The sequence below is a fragment of the Rhinolophus sinicus genome, chromosome 3 (genome assembly GCF_057876585.1).
Source record: "Rhinolophus sinicus isolate RSI-liver-muscle chromosome 3, RSI-T2T, whole genome shotgun sequence".
Classification (NCBI taxonomy): Eukaryota; Metazoa; Chordata; class Mammalia; order Chiroptera; family Rhinolophidae; genus Rhinolophus; species Rhinolophus sinicus.
Genome location: NC_142503.1, coordinates 25,540,695 through 25,558,786, shown reverse-complemented (window position 1 = coordinate 25,558,786; position 18,092 = coordinate 25,540,695). Strand labels below are relative to the sequence as shown.

General features: G+C 42.1%; 1 protein-coding gene across 2 annotated transcripts in view; it reads left to right on the top strand.

Annotated features, from left to right (window-relative positions):
• Nucleotides 1-12,452: 12,452 nt before the first annotated feature.
• LIFR (LIF receptor subunit alpha) overlaps nucleotides 12,453-18,092 on the top strand; it is a 68,989-nt gene continuing 63,349 nt past the window's right edge. Inside the window, exons 1-2 of one of the 2 annotated variants that reach the window (XM_074328981.2) lie at nucleotides 12,457-12,746; nucleotides 17,415-17,470. In XM_074328981.2, coding sequence (XP_074185082.1) covers nucleotides 17,463-17,470 — 8 coding nt within the window. In that variant the 5' untranslated portion in view covers nucleotides 12,457-12,746; nucleotides 17,415-17,462. Of the gene's footprint in view, nucleotides 12,747-17,414; nucleotides 17,471-18,092 lie in introns of both variants that reach the window. The other variant, XM_074328982.2, reaches the window with a different exon arrangement.

Here is an 18,092-nt window from a genome sequence, read left to right as displayed (position 1 = left end):
GTGACTATTGACTGGATGGACACATAAATAGTAGTATATGAGGTTAACACAACCCGAAAAAATTCTGTTTAAGATTAATTCCCTTTGCTCTGATATTACGTTAACTTGGTTCTTTATGCAGACTTCATTCTAGGAACAGTACCTAATATTTGTTGTGTTACTATGCACCAACTTCCAATCTAAGCAGTAGGTAACAGGTGTAGTCTCTCATTTAATCCTCATCATAACCCAGGGAGGTAGGTTATATTATAGTCTCCCTTTCACTGATGGGGAAGTAAACACCGCAAGGCACACTGATCCACCCGCCCAAGATCACGCGGTTAGTAAGCATAGAGGCCGGATTCACACTCAGGCAGTCTGATTCCAACCCACAAGCTCTCAAGGACCATACTTCATAGCCTCCAGAAAGAGGTCAGAAACAAGTCAACAAAAACATCTGGTTGATTTGGTTGCTCCACTTCTCATTTTAAATTAATAAATTGACATCATGCATTACACATGAATCTTGTGAGTTGATTAGCATGAGTCGATTCCCTAGGGCTTCATCCCCTCACAGTGGATTAAGGCTGCGCTTCCAAACCTGCAAACCCAGCTGTGAGTCACTGACTGGACCTCAGGAGAATGACAGGCATAGAGATTGGGCAGGTACACAGGGTCCAAATTGCACAAGCCTTGTAGACCATGGAGGTGTTTTAGATTATTTTCTTGGTGCGGATCTGATTGGTTAGGAGGTGAACGCAATAGTCTGGGTGAGAGATGCTGGCCACTTAGACCAGGGTGATAGCAGTTAAAATAGAGATGAAATGAGAGTTTCTAAGTAAAAGTCCTCGCAGATTGCTTTGGATGTGATGAGAACATTGTGGCTATTGTTCAGAAAAAAGCCAAGTTCATTTCAATGTAGCAGGCTAAAATTCATGGACTGGAAACTTCTGCCTAAAACATGGTGTTGAGAAAGATTCCGAACCCCTTTCAGACCTGTGTGGAGTCTTGTGATGGATGAGAGATGTCTGCCATGAGCTCTGAATAAGCAGCTGGTAGCATGCATACTGAGGGGTGCTTTGATAATGATTTTCAAGGAAAGACAAGATTCTTATATAGATGGTTTTGTCATTTTTCTTAATATAAAATATTAAAATATCTGAAATATGATATAAAAGATAGGTAGGCTTAAACTTTAAAAGGATATTTTTATTAGGAAAAAGCAATATCTGATGGATGGTGGATTATAGAAACTTGCTGAATTGACCTTGGGTTTGTAAATATTCATGGACAATACATTGCCCGTGAAGTGTTCTTCGGGCAAGTTAGTTTGAGTTAGGTGAAATTTTTTGTTCCCCTTGTAGAGATCCATAATGCAGATTAGCATGTTAAACGTTCAGAAAAGCAAGCACACCAAAGAAACCTCTTTAACGTTGTTGCTCTCAGAGTTTTCCAAATTGACTTAACTCTGGAATTTTTTTCACCTGACACTTATTAATATCTCATAGAAGCACATGCATTCATATTGTGTTACAATAATATGATGCTGTGCTACAGAATTTGGTCAAGTCTTCATGTTTGGTGCTGGCTTTTGTAGAGTTCCATCAGTGGAAGAAAGAGCTAGAGGAAGGAGGAGACCAGGACATAGTATTTGTTTGTTTTTAGAGAATCATTCTCACTTAACAATAATTGATTGTTTCTATGGAAACTTTGCCCTGAATCCAATCGCTGACTGTGTGACTGACAGTATTTAACTTTTGGCTGATGAAGATCAATTCCAAGTCTGAACCCACGTTCTGAAGTTGCTTGAAGTTGGACTACCCAGCAGACACACAGATGGCACAGATGTGGACCAGTCACAGAACACTAGGGCTTATTCATTTTGAAACAATTTAAAATTCACTTCCAATTTTCAGTTCAGTGCTCAGTACGTGAAAATCACTCCACAAATATCTTTTGAGGAAATGAATGAATATATAACTGAATGAATAATTATGGTCACTGTTTGTTCTCACCACAGAAGGTAATTATGAAACCAGTATGTATTTGTGCCAAACCTCGGAGAAATTTTAGATAAGACAATGAGTCTGAGAAATAAACAAAATTTCCTTTAAAAAATTTTTTTTTGTTGTTCTGTGGAGATTTAGCAAGTTAGATCAACTTTTGTTTGAATTATACACACTGAAAAAATTAACGGCTTTGGGCAAAAACTGGCTAATGTTATTGAGTAACTTTGTCCTTTAATAACTTGGACAAGTTTGTGGGCATTAGACAAGTCACATAATCTCCTTGTTTTCTTGTCTCCTGGACTAGGTGATCTCTAAAATCCCTTTCAGTTCAAAAATGTCTGTGAATCTATTCACTTATAAATGCGATGCTTTGTGCTTGGTTTTTTTTCCTTGCCACATTGGAAAAGTGCATAATTTTCATCATAAAACCAGTCTGAGGCCAGATTGAAAAGGCCCCAGGAAAGCAAAGAATTCCAATGTTTTGCAAGAATGTCCTTTCATTAAGGGAATGCTCATAAGAGGAAAACAAGAGCTCTATTAACAGATGTCCCTACACAAGAGCTGTACAAAGTCCCCTTTGCTGAGTACCTGGATCTCAGAGAGAGCAGCAGTCTCCTCTGCAGCAGACTCGATGGGCATGGATGAGCACTGGTCAACACAGACACTGGTGACACACGCAGGTCCCCTCATCATTTCTACGAGCCAACACTTACATGTGCTTATTAAGTGGTAGCCACTGTTCTAAATGCTCTATTTATACTAATTAATTTAATCCTGACAATAATCCTATGAAGTAGGTGTTGTTACTGTCCCTATTTTACAGATGGGCAAACTGAGGCATAATATGTTGAATTTACCCATGAATAGGAACCTAGTAAGTGGTGGAGCCAAATTTAAATCCAGGTAGTATGGTTACAGAAGCTTCATCCTCGACCACTCTGCTATACTGCTGTCTCAGGATATTGCCTAGCTGTTGATGAAAGCTGAAACCAAGGCATCCAACATTTATGGGGAGCTCACTATGCTAAATGTGGTTAGGGAGTGAGGGGGGTGAAATGATGAGGACCTCATTGCTGCTCTTGCCCAGGTAACAAATAAGCGACTCACTCCAGACAAAATGAAATGAGTATTAGAATAGAGGTTCTGAGGAAAGAGGAAGACAGAATTTGAGCTAGCCTCCAAGAATGGATTTTGATATATACGATTTCTGAAGGAGAGCATTTCAGATGCAAGCAGCAGCATGGTGTGTGACATAGGTGTGTTTGCACAGATTGTGAGACGTGCAGTGGGGAGATGATGCTTGGCTCTTAGAAAGTTCTGGATTCTATGCTAAGGTGTCTAACTCTAATTCTATTGGCAATAAGGAGAAATCTGGCTTTTACTCTGTAGTATAATTCTTGCGGTAGCATGGTGGGCTGTAGTCTAAGCAGGAGGAATGAGAAATTAAATCAGGGCAGTTTCAGAGACAAATGGAAAAAGAGATGGTGTAGTGGGTGTCGTGCCCAGACTCTCTTCAAGAATAAAGGTCTTATTATCCAAGTCACTGGGGATGGATTTTGATAGACAGTCCTCAGCTGTCAAGCGCCTTTACCCATGGACATGCTCTCTTCCTGGGCTGGTTGGCATCCAGTGACTGATTATTGTGGGGATTTAAAGACCCCTACCTCTTACCACAGCTCAGGACAGCTCTGAAGGATCATCACAGCTTCAGAACACCCAGCATTGCCATTGAACTTCTTTTTCTGCTCAGGCCTGCTCCTTCCCTTCTCTTCAATAGGCTGTTGTCCCAGTAGCACGCCTTCATAAACCACCTCCGTGATAATCTGTCTTAAGAGTCTGCGTCCTAGGAAACTCAAAGGCTGTACGATGCATTGTGGAAATGAAACCCACATCTGGGTACCTGGACAGGAATGCAGCAGGTGAAAGAGAAGGATGAGTCAAAGAAGATGCCTATCCAAGGCAGCTAGAAAGATGATAGTTTAAGCTCGCGTGATCTCTACCCTGGACAACTGGAATGGGCCCCTCAGTGGTTTCCCCGATTCTCTTCTTGACCCAAATAAGCGACTGTTCACACCCTGGCCAGAGGGATCACATACGGAAGAAAATCCTAAGTCTTTATCATGCCTCCAGTACTTCACCTCATCTGGCCCCAGATACCTCTCCGACTCCCACGCTCACCATGCTCCAGTCACTCTGGCCTCCTTGAAGTTCTGGAACATGTCAGCCTTGCACCTGTTAGTCCTCCAGATATTCCCAAGGCTCCACCTCTCATTTCATTTAGGCTTCTCTGCTCAAAAACTCCTTCTCAGGGAGGGCTCCCCGCTTACCCCATTTAAAATAGCAACCCCGATTATTCTCAGTCCCTTAAGCCCTTTATTTTTTTCCAAAGCACTTATTTCAAGTTGACACGGACATTCTACGATTTACGTCCTTATTTGTTGATGTGTTCATTGTCTGTTTCTCTCTCTAGAATGAGAGGTCTGTGAGGGCAAGGACTGTACGTTCTTCACTGTCGTATCCCTGGTCAGGCACATCATTTGCGTATAAGTTAATGAAAATTGGGGACATAGATAGGAGTAGTGTACTTTCAGCAGAAAATACGAGTTTCATTTTGAAAATGTTGAATCTGAACAGCCTTTCGAACAGTCGTATCAGAGGTTGAGAAAACAGTTACCAGTTCAGATTTCTAGGTAAAGACAGAAAAGAGGAAGTTCCTCAGAATGTCCAGTCCCCTGGGAAGTTTATTGGGGAGAATGAGTAGAACCAGTTCCCAAGTTGCTCTGGGGAATATTGGTCTCATGAGGGGCTGTTTGGGAAAAAAAAAAAAAAGAAGCATGGCCATATTTTTTCAATGGAACAGAACCCAATTCAAATAGGTTTAATAAAAGAAAAATAAATAAATAAGCAAAGAAAGGAAGAATGACAGAGATAGAGACGAGAGATAGACAGGCAGCTAGAGATAGAGATCTATATATATATATATATATATATATATATATATATATATATATATATATATCTCATATATATATATATATATATATATATATATATGAGAGGCACACAGAGGGAGAAAGGAAAGGAAGGCTTTATATTGGCTCATGCATCTGCAAAGTCCAGAGTTTCAGGCTGGACTGGCTCCAGGGACTCAGACAGTGGTCCCAGAACTGGGTCTCTCTTCACCCCTCAGCTTTGCTCTTCTCTTCTCTGAGGCAACTGCTTTCTCAGCCAGGCTCTTTGGAAATGGATCACATGACAAATAGGTCACCAGAACTATTTCCAATTCCTTCCTATTAGCAAACCCAGCTAAAAACGTGACTCTTCCACAACAGTTCCAAAAATATTCAAGGATTTGGGTCTAAGGAGCTGGCCTGGCTTGAGTCAGACGCCTAGAGGGATAAATGGTCTGATTCACGTTGCCTGGAACATATTTGATACGCTAAGCTGGAGGCTCCCAGAAGCTGACTGTGTCTGTCACGTCCCAACTCTGCATTCTGTGATTTCACCTTGGTAGCTTGAAATTGGCCATGGTGGGAGTACTCTACCATGAAAATAGGCAAATGCTGTAAATCAGAGCTATTTTTCTCAGGAGAATTGGTTGTTAAACACTAACCAGCCCATCACTGGTCACATGATCGTTTCTAAAGCCAGGGAATGGGGGACAAACCCACCAGAACTCAAGAACTAAGAACGGGGGAAGGGTGGATCCTCAAAGGGCAATCAGGACGTTGTTACTGAAAGAATGAACGTTGGGCAGTGTCCTCTACACTGTATATTGTTATATTATCACATCCCGTGCCATCCCATCCCATCACAATTGGGGATCCACAATAAATTTACAGCTTTAAAATGGCCTGAAAACGTCAAAGCTGTTTGGGTTTATTGTCACCTAAAACCTACTATGATTAAGGAGCTCGTTTTTTTTATAAAACTCTGACTAACTTCCCAACATCTCTGGAAACCAGTGAACTAGAGTATAGCAACACAGAGAGGGGAACTGAGAACGGAAATATAATAAATATGAAGATCTGTTTCTGTGTTAGTGGCTGGGGAAAAAAATGGTTCTTTTATGTTCCCTTGCATAGTAATTAGAAAACATGTAAAATGAAGGAAGTGTTGATTTTAAAGCAACTGATATGGCTGCATATTTTAATTTTGACTTTTAGCCACTAGAAAGATTTTACAAACCAAAGAAACAAATTTTCTATATCTTTTCTGCTGATTATTACATGTTAATTTGTAATACTTTTATGAGCTGTAATTAACCTTGGGCTTTTGAGAAATCAAATGTTAAGGTTTTAAATATTTATGTCTAAACTTAATCTAGCGCCATGATAGGAACAAAAAATGAAAAACAGAGCAATAGAGGTTAGTTAATAGGAAATTAATTTTAAAGCAGTTTTTCTTTCTTTTTCTTTTCTTTTTTTTTTTTTTGGCAACTCAGGGTAATATAGGACATTCTAACCATGTTTTAAAAGGGTCTCACCAGGTAAACTTCATAAAGGCTCTGTTTGTTTTCCTCATTGTTGTATCCTTAGCATTTACGTGTAGTTAAGTACTCAATACATATTTGTTGAATATGAACTTAAAAATCTAATAATGATGACAGAGATACGTTCTTATGCCACTTGACGCTTCCTCATAAACCTGCCCATCACACCGCCCTTCAGGTAGGAATTGATCTTTTTCTCCACAGCCCCTGATCACAAATCTACAAAGCCATCTGAAAATGTTTATGCTTATTCATGATCTCTCCCACCCCCTTTATGCCCCGCATTGCAAAATTATTAGGGTTGCATTTTTACCGTTTGCAGGAAAGGAATCTTCATTGCACAATCTTCATTGGTATCTGTTATACTGAAAACTCTGCAGAATACTAACATTGTCTTTAACTGATGTTTTTTATTTTCTTAAGATGGACGAATGTATTGAAAATCTAGGGCTCATAAACTTAGTATACTTCTGAGAATGTCCTAACTAAGCTGCTGTGTGTGAAATAAAGATGTTATCATAAGGCATAAGCAAAAAGAACACGCTCTCTAAATCCAATGGAAATATCTAAGGGTGCTCCTGGCTGTTGGGGGCTTTGAATATAAAAAAACTTTCATACTGAAGTAAGCAGTCACCCCACACAGGTAAACGGTAGTGTGAAAATCTGATCATGGTGTCTCAATGCAGATGGGAGAAGCTTGGGGATAGTGTAGTGAGCCAGGTGTCACAAAGACACAGCGCTATACAATATGGCAGAACTCAAACAATACCCAGAAGAAACAGCATGTCATCTGTCTCAATAAACAATGAAATCTGAAACAGGAATGTGAAGAAAAAGAGTTGGATTCAAGCCAACAAAGGCAAAGCAGAGTAGCATAGTGGACTAAGGAGAGATTGGAGAGCATGCCTTTGGGTTGGGAAGGGCTTTGTGTAGCTCTTGGACAAAACCCAACTTTGTCAAAGCCTCGCCAACAGTGGTAGCGAGTAGTAGGCAAGATCCTCGTGAAGCTCCTGAAACTAGAAGTGGTGAAAGGTTTAGTGGCCAGTACTGACAGGGGAATGCAGAGTCCAGTCATTAGGAGAGTGGGTTTTGGACCCAGACTGAGATGGTTGGAATTGTGCTGTTGTCAATATCTATGTGGCTTCCTTTGTGAAATGGGGATGGCAACCCTCCCTGCAACTCACAGAGTTGCTGAGAGGATAGAATGAGTTGTTAGTACACAGTACCCAGCACACTGTACATGCTCAATAAGTGTTCATTGCTGTTACCTACCAACTAAGTATTCTGTACCCTACATCTAGTCAATGTCTTCTAAATCATCATAACGACTTTGGAATTAGATTGGTATGTTCACTGTTTGTTATTTTACTTCTTTGAGCTTTGATCTATTTCTCTGTAAAGTGGGACTAATACCTATAACACAAAAAAATGCCTTGCAGTGAGACTATTTATGTTAATTATTGATAATTAATATCAATATCCCCACTGGAGGGTCACATGTTCAATTGTCTCTCTTTCCTAGGGTTAAGAAAAAAAAATCTAGCATGCTTAGGTTAATTTGTATATCCCAGATTAGGCCTGCCTAGGTATGTAGGATGGGATTCTATGAACACTTGAGTTTGAATTGAACGGTACCTTAATTTAGGTAGTGTTAAGGTTTCTGTCAGCTCTTTGAGCATAAGCTTCTGTGATTAAACAAAAAGGCCAGAAACCCGGGATTTCTTGGGCATGTCTCAGAAAGAATCTCAGAGCTGCAGACTTTCTCTTTGAGAGCGATGTCCTCAGTTACTTTAAATTCCAGCAGGGAAATCATCAACAGAAATATGCCTATTGACCAGAACTGCCATAGTGATGACTACTTTTGTTTTCCGAGAGGAGACTCAGGCAATGTACCAGATTAGGTACCCAAAGGAAACCCTAGGGACATTGCTGTTTTTGAAATTATTTAACTGACTCATTATTTTTCAGCTACCTAATGTGTTCGAGACGTTGAATTAACCCTGTTGGCAAATGTGTAACCATTGAAAAATGTTCAATCAGAAGCTGGAAACATGAACTCAATCTCTTTTGCTGTTGTACAGGCCATTGAAGGCTGTGGATTAAGTGCATTAGTTAGGATAATATATTCAAAGATTTAAGGAATTTGGGTCCAATTTAGAACCACTCTACTACCTCTGGTTTGACCTCAGTTCAATTCCTTAATCTTTTGGCCTCTTTCTCCATCTGTGCAAAATGCCTCTGGCAACACACTGAGCACAGTAGCTGTAGGAATAAATTAAATAATGGGCTTAATATCACCGCTGAGAATGGAGTAAATTGCTCTTTTGTGGGATCCATTAGCTCAACTGAGAATATTAGCACAGGATTCTGGGTCTGTGATGGACTATACAGAATAAGGTAGCATCAATTTTAATGTCTTGCTTTGCCCCTAAATGACTCTAGATAACAGATAAAGAACACAGGGTAAGAAAGAGAAAACAGAGGCAAGGGCTCGGTAAGTCAAAAGAAGAGCTAAAAGGTGCAGGGATGGAGGACCCTACGATAAGATGGGAGGTATGAGTGGAGACATATGCAGAAAGATGAGATGAGAGTGGCAGGAAGAAAAACGAGAGGATTATTGAGTGAGAGGAAGAGCAAAGATGTAAATGAAGATTCTAATCAGACAGTAGTTTGTTGGGATCAAATGGGGGGTATGGAGAAGAGGGTGGAGCAGAGGGGCAGACAGGGTGTATTCCAGAAAGAGAGGGTTTGCTCGTGGTGTTCCCCTTGTCCTTTTAATGGCTCTCTCCACACTCCTGCTACTCCCCTAGGCTTCCGACTCTGAGAATTAGCTTTAACAGCTTAAGGTATTAACCTCTCAAAACTGTAAGAAATTTAACAAGAGTCTTGAGGTGACAGGTCTTAAAGACCCAAGGAGTTAAATAAATGGTAGTCTGTTGGGGGAAGGGCCCTTACTCGATGCTCCTCAAATCGAACTATTAAGTGTAGTCATGTAGGACAGGAAATGATAGGCAAACAACAAAAGGAATATAAGAGAACAAAGACAGTTTTATGGGCATCTTAGTGATACCAGTTTATTCCTCATAATCCTCTAAGCTTTACCCACTAAGGGTAACAGGATTTTATAACCACCTCACAACCTCATCTAGCCTCAAAGCAGGCTCATAGATCTGCTTTGATAGACTTAGAAGCGGTACCAGAAATCGCAATAATGATAACATTCATAGCTGATATTTATTGCTTACGTTGTATCAGGCGCATACACCATGAATTCTTCCAAAAGGGATTTGAGGTGGTTTGCAATAAAAGACAAACTATAAGAGGGGAGGAAAATATATACATACACACCTTGGCTGAGGAAAACTATAGCAAATTTAACACAGCAGTAAGTGGTTTTACAGAAATTAACTCCTTTGTTCTCTCCACCACCCTATGGAGTAGGCACTTTTAATAACCCCGTTTTATGGAGAAGAAAGCTGGGAAAACCAAGATTGGATTTTATATCCTTGTCTTGCCTTCAAAGGCGAGTATTAAAAACAAACAAATAACCAAATAAACAAACACTTGGTAGGAGTCTTGCTACTTACTTTTAACTTGAAAGCTGTTCACCATAAAAATATATATTAGCTCTGCCTGCTACCAAAAGATGGCCACAGCCGTTGTTGTATAGCATCTCTCTTAACTTAGACTTCTGAAAATCCTCATATAAAGACCCTTATGACACATTCCTCTCAGAGCCTGGGCCGGGAAAGACTTTCCTTTAAGTAAACTGTATGATTCCTTCCAGTTGGCAATGAGAATTATGAAAATCTTCATTTCTCCTATTTCACTTGGCTGTGAGGAAACTTGGAGCTAAGTTTTGTGCTCAAATGCTATTGTTAGTCTCAGTCTGAATTTTTCTTGACTTTTTTTTTTTTTTTTTACATTTGTCTTTCATTGCAAACCACCTGAGTCTCTTTGGAAGAAGGCATAATATAAACAAACAAAGACAAACAAAATACAGTCCTGTTGGGGCCATGCTAGGGATATAATAATTACCAAAATAGTTTACATAACACCCCTGAAATCTTTTTATCTGAAAGAGAGTAAACAGAATCATGTGCAGATACTATTATTCATGGTGTTTATCACATTTTTCATGCCCCTCAAGTAGCATTCCAACCACTTTGGGTAAGGAACATAACATGTAGAGAAAATTAGCTGATTGCTCTCATATGTCTTCTTGTTACAGGAATCTTATTAAAGTTTTGAATCTTGTCCAAAACTGTGCTCTAAAATAAACCAATTTAAATCTACATTTGTCAGTCAGGCTTAAAATGAAGAATAGTTTCACTCATTTCAACAATTCACTGGTTAATAACTATGCTTAATTTGTAGATTTTATTTGGTCCCAAAATTTCTTCCAAGAACAAAGCAGTATCTCGGCCCACTGATGCTCTATTACCCATCCTAAGAAGCCTGCTTAAGGGCCAAGATGTGAGTAATTTAATAGCAAAACCCCATCATCTCACCTTTGCTGCTTTTGTGATTCATCCTTTCAAAGAACAAAGCCTCTCATTTTCAGAACTTTCATTATAGGTGTGATTTCCTCTGCTTCTATCTACTTGATTTCAGTAATTTAGCAGCTTGACTATAGTGACTTCATTTTATTTCTTCACTCTATTCCTCAGAAGTATTTACTTCCGATGTTCAAAATATGCACATGGACAGAGTTGGTCATCAGGACACACAGGTAGGGACCATGTCTTACTGTGAAACATTTTCATCTGGTAGGATGCCCAATGTACTGGCTGGTGTTTTGCTGCCCATTTTACTTACTTTATCAACAGGGAAATGTTATTTCAGAAAATAAGCATCATTTAGCCAATTTAGAAATTGCTGTGGAATTTCATCCAAAGGTCTCTAAAAAACACATTGGCCTTGGTGCTGATGCAACAAATAAATCACAAATGAAACAAGATGGTTTCTCATTGAAGGTATGTCTGCAGAGCCCTGTGACTCTGCGTGCCAGGGGCTCTATCTGGCACATTTCTGAACTTTGCAAAATTAATTGTGCCGAAGAGAACATCATCAAACGCGTCCGGCATAGAGCGTAAACATCTTCAAATCATGATTCTGTGCCATCAAACGCTGTCCAGCTAATTTCATTTGGTGCATTACTCTGGAAGAAAATCGAGGCCAAGTGAAACTGCGGAAATGGGAACAATGCTGGGAGGAAAAATCTCACCCCATTAAGAGAGCCGTTTTTTTTCTCCGTACATGCCCACCACGCCTTGGAGGCACGACTATAAGGCTCCAGGATATTCTTAGAATGCCCCGCGGGCCCTCTCGGGGTGCGTGAGCCCTGCACCAGGGAGGAGGAAGGTAGTGAGCGGCAGCGACCCAGCCCTAGGGGCATTTTAGGTAACTCATAAAATCTTACGTAGCAATCGCTCACGGCCCCCTCCCCCGCACCCCGCCGCCCCACTCCAAGGCACAGAAGCTGGTTTTCATCTGTATTTACAGAGGAAGCTAAAACATGGCCCCACGTTTTCCTCCCCTCTATGCACTGTTTGCAAAGTGCATTGACAGCATTTTGGGTGCCATTCTCCTTCCCGCAGGGCCGCCGCGCACTAGGCCCGCCTAGCGTGAGGATTTGCACCGGCTCGGCAGCTTCGCTCTCCCTGGCTTTTCCATGACCTTCCGAGATTGGCCTCGGGACGGGACTCTCCGCGGAAGCACCCTCTTGGCGCAGGAGCCTCGCGCGCCGCCGCTCTCCTCCGACTCCCAGGGGCCGCCTCGCGGGCGAGCGCCGGACGCGCGCGACCGGGCCGGGGGGCGGTGGCGGGGGCGCGCGGGCGGCTTCCGGCAGGGGCGCGCGGGGAGCGCGGGGCGCGCGGGGCCGGGCGGCGGGGCGGGGCGGGGGGCGGGGCCAGGGCAGCAGCGCCCCCCGCCGAGTGGCGTGCAGGCGCCGCCCCCGCGCGCCGCAGACCCGGCTGGAGCGTCTCCGCCGTGGCGGTGGCGGTGGCCGTTACCTTTGCTTCTGCGCGGCTCTGGCGGCGGCCGGTGTTCTGCGGGCTCGCAGAGGGCAGCGGGCCGCCCCTCGCCCGTGGCCGCCTCGAGCAGTCACAGCTGGGACTGGGAGGCGAGGCGGCGGCGGGTTGTGCTCGGCCCTCCTCCTTGCCTCCAGCCCCGGGCGACTGCGGACTCCGGGCAGCCCCCGGGCGGCGGCCAAGGCAGCAGAGCCGACGGCGGGGGATGGCGAGATAGCGGCGCGGGAGCGGCCGGTGAGTACCGGGGGCGGGTGGGCGCGGCGCGGGGAGTGCGAGCCGCGGAGCCTGAAGCCCAGTTCCGTGGGCGCGTCGCCGCGAGCGCCTGGCGGCCCGGGCAGAGTGAGGGGCAGCGCTCCGGCCGGCTCCGGTCCCAGGATCTGGGTCGTGTCCCAGACGAGTGACCTGGGTGGGGGTGGGGGGGTGAAGCGCTCCGTGTCGTGCCGCTCTGCGCGCGCCCTTGGACCACTCCTGGGTCCCGGAGGGCGCCGACTGCGCGGCTGCGAACTTCTGCCCCTCCGAGGGCATGAGTTCTAAGACCAGAGGCTACCTGGGGGATGGAAAGCCGCTTTAATTTTTATTTTCCTTTGGAGATGTAATCAAGCAAATGAGTTCGTGACCCAGTGCCGCAACTCTTCCTTAAACTAGTTCTTCGTCCCTTCTGTATTGATAGTGTACTCTTTGATTTACCTGTATGTTTATATGCTGATATCCCGAGGTGCTATACTTATTAAATGCAGAATTAAAGTGTGGGCGATCACAGTTAGCCTTCATGAAAACATGCCACTACTGATGTGTTGTTAAAAGGACGGAGCTGGAGTCCTAAGTTCTGACCGACAGAAAACTGCACATCAAGTGTTGTGAATTTACATCTGGGCTTGAATAATGGGATTCTGGTCCTCACTGTCGGTTACCAAAAATATATGAGGTCTTACTTGAAGTTGGGTATCTTTGTGTTCCTTTTTGTATGGGTGTGTTTCATAGTTAAATATTGATACAACGTGTGGTGTGTTATGAGTGGCGATCGTATGGAAATAATTTCTTTTCATTTATTGTTGTGTTCAAGATACACATTCAACAGAAAAGTTTCAGTTTAAACTTTGCCTTCTTATTTGTTCGTTTTCCTTTTCAGATTTGTCTTTAAATCTTAAAAAAAAAAAAATGCTTGGAGCAAAATTAATGTCCCTTAATATCAGGGGTACGAAAATGATTCCTAACAAATTTAAAGCAAACTCCCCTCCCCCGCAAATGAAAACACTTTAATAAGCCTTTGTGTGGTGCAAGTGATGCTTGCCCCTCCCCTGAAAGATTATTTTGCCACAGATCTGAAATTCCACTAATACCATAGGGTTCCTTGTCTGAGTCTGGCAGAGGAGAGGAAACCTAAGTATGGTGTGTTTTTAAAAGCAGGAGACAGTCCTCTTGTTTCCTACTTTGACTTTATTTTATGGCCAGGTGGAAACTGTGTTGGTTTGGAGGCTTCATTAGGTAGTTACACGCTCAATTTAAATGTGAGGTATGTTTTTTAGGTGAACCGAACAGCTTTTTCCCTTCCAAGAATTGAATTGAGGCTTATTTGCTTTGTAATAGGTGAGATCACAAGCGCGCCTCTCTAATTAGTGGAGACTTGGATTCTCTTCTGGGAATTAAGGATTGGGAACTGTGCCATCAAAGAGGATAAACTTTTGTGATTTTTGAAGGCTTTTGCTTTTTGATGGTTATTCTTGAATAATATGTTGGTAATAGTATAAAGTATTCTAATATTAAAATATATCATATTAATTTGTGGGACAGGCGATTTTTATGCACACTGGAGAAGATTCAACAGATATAAAAAGCTGTAGAATGGAAAGTATACCTCTCTCCCCCATGCCCCACAGCAGCACTCTGTTCTCCCCAGGACCTGGGGTTACCAGCTCCTTGTGTATATCTTTCCAGATCTAGCCTATGCTAGTATAAACATTTAGTATGTGTTCTTTGTATTTGTCTTTCCGCAAATAAGGACACATTGTATACTCTGTTCTGCACCAGCTCCCCACCTTCCCTGTAGAGTACTGAATCTTGGCAGTGTCTCTATCAGTACCTAAGAGAGCTGTCTCACTCCCTAACAGCTGCTGAGTACTCCATTAAGGATAAACCATAATTGATTTAACCTGTTCTTTATTGAGACCTGTGTAGGTTGTTCCTAATATTTTGCTATAAAATTGTAAAACATTAGTTTTTGAGGTTTTTAAGTGTATTTCAATTATTCCCAAAAGCCCAGAGGCAATAGTAGCTTACTTGTTTGCATCCCATTCCAGGAAATAAATGCCCTTTCTCTCCAGTGTATGTCTTTTGCTTTTATATCATTTTAGAGCTATCCATAAGGATCTTTGGTGTCTTTGTGGTGAAACATGAGCCGCAATGACCAGTAACTAGAATCATATCCCTTAATTAACACCTTAGCTCTTTGTTGCAACACAAGGAATAAAAGAACAGATGTAAAATTTTAAGGATAAACTGTAAGAAAAATTCTCAATGAGTTTAAATATTTTTGAACATGGTGAAAGGCATGTATCTTTGATTAAATTGAAGGCAAAGGTGGTTTGTGTTTTATAAAACTTGTTTGCCAGTAGGCACTAAAATCCCTGCCTTCTATAGATTATCACCAATAGCTCATATTTTTATGTTGCTGAAATACAGTTACAAATTGTACAGTTTGGGAGAAGGTTATTAATAAGTCTTAAGGAGGAATATGCTTTTAGAAAATACTTGGCTCTTTTATTTTAAATTAAAATTGAGTGCTTTCAGAATAGAATAAATGGTAGAAGTAATGCTAATGCTAAAACAGCCTAATACATTATAAAATTTGAGTATTAGCCAATGTTGAGGTTTATATTTCCATTATGTTTATTTTTGAAAATGTTTTTAAGACTAGTGTAAGGTATAATGATCTTTTTGTTTTAACTGATCAAACAAATCTTTTGGCATTTAAAGTGTTTTCTTTTTCCTTTATTATTTGGTACCTGTTATTGTGATAGAAAACTGCTCATATTGCCTATATTTGCTCTTCTTAAATAAGAATTTATTGAGCGTCTGTTGTATTTCAGGCAACTTCTAGGAACTAAGAATACAGCTGTGCACAGGACTGGCAGGCTTCACTATGAGTTCACATTTTAAAGGGAGAGACGCAATGAAGGAGAGAATATCAGATAGTGACAAGTACTGGAAAAGTAACAGAATAGCGTTGCTGTAGTAAAGGGGGGCAGGGAGAGATGCCGCTGTTTTAGATTGAGTGGCTCTAGAAGCCTCTCTGAGATGGAGAGATTTGAGCTGAGAGTTGAAGGATGGGACGAAGCCTTTGTTTTTGGAGATTTGCAGGGAGAGTGGTTCAGGCAGAGGGAACAGCAAGTGCAAAGGACCTGGAGTGGGGCTGAGCCTCACATGCCAGAGCAACAGAGGGCTGCCTGTGTGGTGGAGTTTATGATGCAGGGGAAAGGGGAGGAGAGTGGCAAGCAGGAGAGAGCGGGTGCCGGGACTGGTGCCCTGTGTATTTGCCCACGTCAAGGACCGTTTACAGGAGTGGAGGAGAGACCTTGGCTGGTGGAGCTCCTCCACCTGCTGGAAGCCCCAGAGAGCAGGCACCCTCAGCTTTCTTTTGTTCCTCATTGCTTTCCCAACACCAGGAACAGCCTCTGTCACAATGGGCTGTGAATATTTGTTGAATTAACGAATAATCAAACTTGAAAAAATAATCTTGCCTAATTTGGGTCAAAATGCTTGGATTCAGAAGTCTTTTCTCTGAGCTTTCCATCTTGGTCTGGCCCTTGACATTACCAAATCTGTTATACTGTTAACACAGCCTCTAAATTATTGCTCTAGGTCAGTTGCATTTGATTGCTATTACATGAAATTAACGTATGAAGCCTTAAAAACATACCTGATTTTCCAGGACATGATAGTGATTTCTGAGTCATTTAGTCAGAAGTTTCCTCTTTGATTTCAGTGGATTAACCATTTGCTTAAGTGTGAAATTTTAAAAGATGCCTTTTTGTTTTTTGTTTTTCTTGTATACAGAATGTCTTAATTCTTTTGAGCTAGTGACAGACTAATGAACACATATGTGGATTTTATGCAGGTACTTTTTTTTTTTTCCTCTCAGGAAGAATGTGTGCATGTTCTATTTCAGGGAATATCAGGAACTGTGGTATTTCCTCTTCCGAACTTCTAATCTGTTTGTCCTTCTAAATATATGTTCCTTTATGTTAATTGAAAGCTCGGGAAATGAGTTTTGGGCCAAACAATTGTTATAAACATCTCATAGGGATCTGTTGTCTTTATCTTGCCTGTGACTTTTGGGCTCCCGTTCAACATCAGGAGTTCTGTGATCTTGTAGAATGAGCATTTTTAATTATTTCATTTCCAATTCTAATTGGTCGATACCAGAACCCAGTAAGTTGTTTCCATGTAAGATAAGTTTATCTTTCACCCCTCTCTTAGAAGCTCTGTGCAAACACTCGGTAAAGAATGGATCCTGTGACTCCTAAATCTTAAGCTAAGTCACTGTCATTGCAGCGAAGGCTCTTCATTCAGGCAAATAGCAGAAGCAGCACGTAAGCATCTGTTTTACATGGAACTGGTTGTGGTAAATCTGGAGACTTAGATGTTTGAGTTGAAGTACTTTTACTACTTCCTTTACATTTCCTTTGTGAACTGTAGACACGCAGGAATTCCCAATTCATTCTACATTGTCTGTATTCCAACACGTACCCTTCTCACCAGTTGATGCTGCTACTCCTGTGAGCGAAGGGTGTGTTGTATGTTTTATGTTGGAAGTTGAGAAAAACTTCTGGTGGGTGAATTTTTCCTGTACTTTTGCGCAGAGGTGAGAACCTCTTGGCTCTTACCCATTTTTCTCGTTTGTAGGGCAGGTACCGAGGAAGACTGGGAAGGTCTGCCTATAGATGAGAATACATGTGTTGGTAAGTGGCAGTACCCTGAGAGGCCACAAGGAGGCGCTACTACTTCCTGAAAGTGTGTGGCTCTTTCCTAGGCTGGGGAGTGGGGCGGCACTTGGGATACTGAGGCCCCTCGCTGTGCTGTCCTCTTAACTGCTGTCAGAAGCGGGCTTGTCCAAGGAGACTCTGATCTGAGGACAGTTGAAATGGTGGTGGCAGGAACATCAGGTGGAAAATAACAAGTGGTGGCAGTAGTGCCTCCCTTTTCTAACATTAGAAATGCTAATGGAGCAGTGAGTTGTAGACATTCTACAGACAGAATTGTGTGTGTCTGTTGCGTTGGGGTCTGGGGGTAAGCTGGAGAGAAGTAAGAATTCCCCACTAGAACGTCGGTGCTGCAGCCCCTGAGGGTGCCAGCCTTAAAGCTTGGGTGCCAGCCAATCCTATCCACCGCCATACCAGTGAGGTCCTGTTTCACATTTTATGTCTTGGTATTTATGATGCAGTACAAAAGTGAAGGGGGCAAGAACATTCTAGAAACCTCTTCTAAGGAACAGTTAAAGTTGGGAGCAAAAATCTTCATCTAACTAGAACCTTATCCTATGTTTATTCCTTGAACATACCTGAATCACCAAAGTTGTACTAT